This window comes from Geospiza fortis, unplaced genomic scaffold (assembly GCF_000277835.1).
Source record: "Geospiza fortis unplaced genomic scaffold, GeoFor_1.0 scaffold1518, whole genome shotgun sequence".
Lineage (NCBI taxonomy): Eukaryota > Metazoa > Chordata > Aves > Passeriformes > Thraupidae > Geospiza > Geospiza fortis.
In genome coordinates this window covers 11,209-12,626 of record NW_005055128.1, presented here as the reverse complement: position 1 = coordinate 12,626, position 1,418 = coordinate 11,209, and the positions used below count along the sequence as shown (strand labels likewise).

Below are 1,418 nucleotides of genomic sequence, written 5' to 3'. Positions count from 1 at the left end.
ATGGGACATCCCTGCTGGGGACAATGACAGCAGCACTTGGTGGGACCCCAGCCAAGGTGTCACCGTGACAGGGCAGGAGGCCGAGCCGTGTCCCCGTCACTGCCCAGGTGTCACCGCCACCTCCGGGTGCCACGTTGTTGTTGTGACAACCCAGCGTGACAGTGGGATGAGGGGGCGGGACGGTGAACAGCAGATGGCACCAAGCCCTGGGGACGCTGTGGTGGCATTGTCACCGTGCCCAGAACTCCAACACTGAGCAGACGGGCACCTGGGGACACCCCTGTCCCCAAGGTGACACTCACCACCTCCCAGGTGCGCTCCTTGTTGAGGGAGATGACGACCAGCGAGGGGTTCACCAGGTACCCGTCCTCGTTGAAGGAGAAATCCTTCTCTCCCCACGTGATGTTCATGAAGTACCTGTCCAACGTGACCCCAAACGTGTTTAGGGTCACCTGAATGTCCCCAGCATGACCCCAAACATGTTTAGGGTCACCTGAATGTCCCCAGCACATCCCCAAGAGTGTCTAGGGTCACCTGAATTTCCCCAACCCAACCAAACCCCAGTCACAACCATGTCTAGGGTCACCCAGCTGTCCCCAACCTACTTCCAACCACGTCTAAAGCCATCTGAATGTCCCCAACCCAACTGTCCCCAACCCAACTGTCCCCAACCTAACCCCAACCACGTCTAGAGACACCTGAACATTCCCAACCCAACTGTCCCCAGCTGAACCCCAACCATGTCTAGAACCATGTCTAGAGCCACTTGAGTGTCCCCAACCTAACCCCAACCACGTCTAGAGACACCTGAACATTCCCAACCCAACTGTCCCCAACCCAACCGTCCCCAACCCAACTCCAACCATGTCTAGAACCACCTAAATGTCCCCAACATCCCCAAACCCCAATTGTCCCCAACCCCACTGTCCCCAACCATATCTAGAACCACCTGAATATCCCCAAACCAACCATCCCCAAACCCCAGCTGTCACCACTCCAACTGTCCCCATTCTAGCCCAAACCATGTCTAGAACCATGTCTAGAGCCACCTGAGTGTCCTCAACCTAACCCCAACCACATCTAGAACCACCTGAATGTCCCCAAACAAACTGTCCCCAACCCAACTGTCCCCAACCCAACTCCAACCATGTCTAGAACCACCTGAATGTCCCCAAACCAACTGTCCCCAACCCAACTGTCCCCAATCCAACTCAACCCTGTCTAGAACCACCTGAATGTCCCCAACCCAACTGTCCCCAACCCAACTGCAACCCTGTCTAGAACCACCTGAATGTCCCCAACCCAACTGTCCCCAACCCAACCATCCCCAAATCCCAACTGTGCCCAACCCAACTGTCCCCAACCTAACCCCAACCACATCTAGAACCACCACTACCCCCCCACCACCCCCAAACCCC

At 56.4% G+C, this 1,418-nt stretch overlaps 1 protein-coding gene across 1 annotated transcript in view; it reads right to left on the bottom strand.

The window, feature by feature from the left end:
• Nucleotides 1–1,418, bottom strand: part of LOC102038772 (glutamate receptor ionotropic, NMDA 2D-like) — a gene marked incomplete at its 3' end in the record, with an annotated part of 18,841 nt that overhangs the window by 8,611 nt on the left and 8,812 nt on the right. Inside the window, exon 4 of the mRNA XM_031065727.1 lies at nt 303–417. Within this exon, the coding sequence (XP_030921587.1) occupies nt 303–417 (115 nt within the window). The remainder of the gene's footprint in view (nt 1–302; nt 418–1,418) is intronic.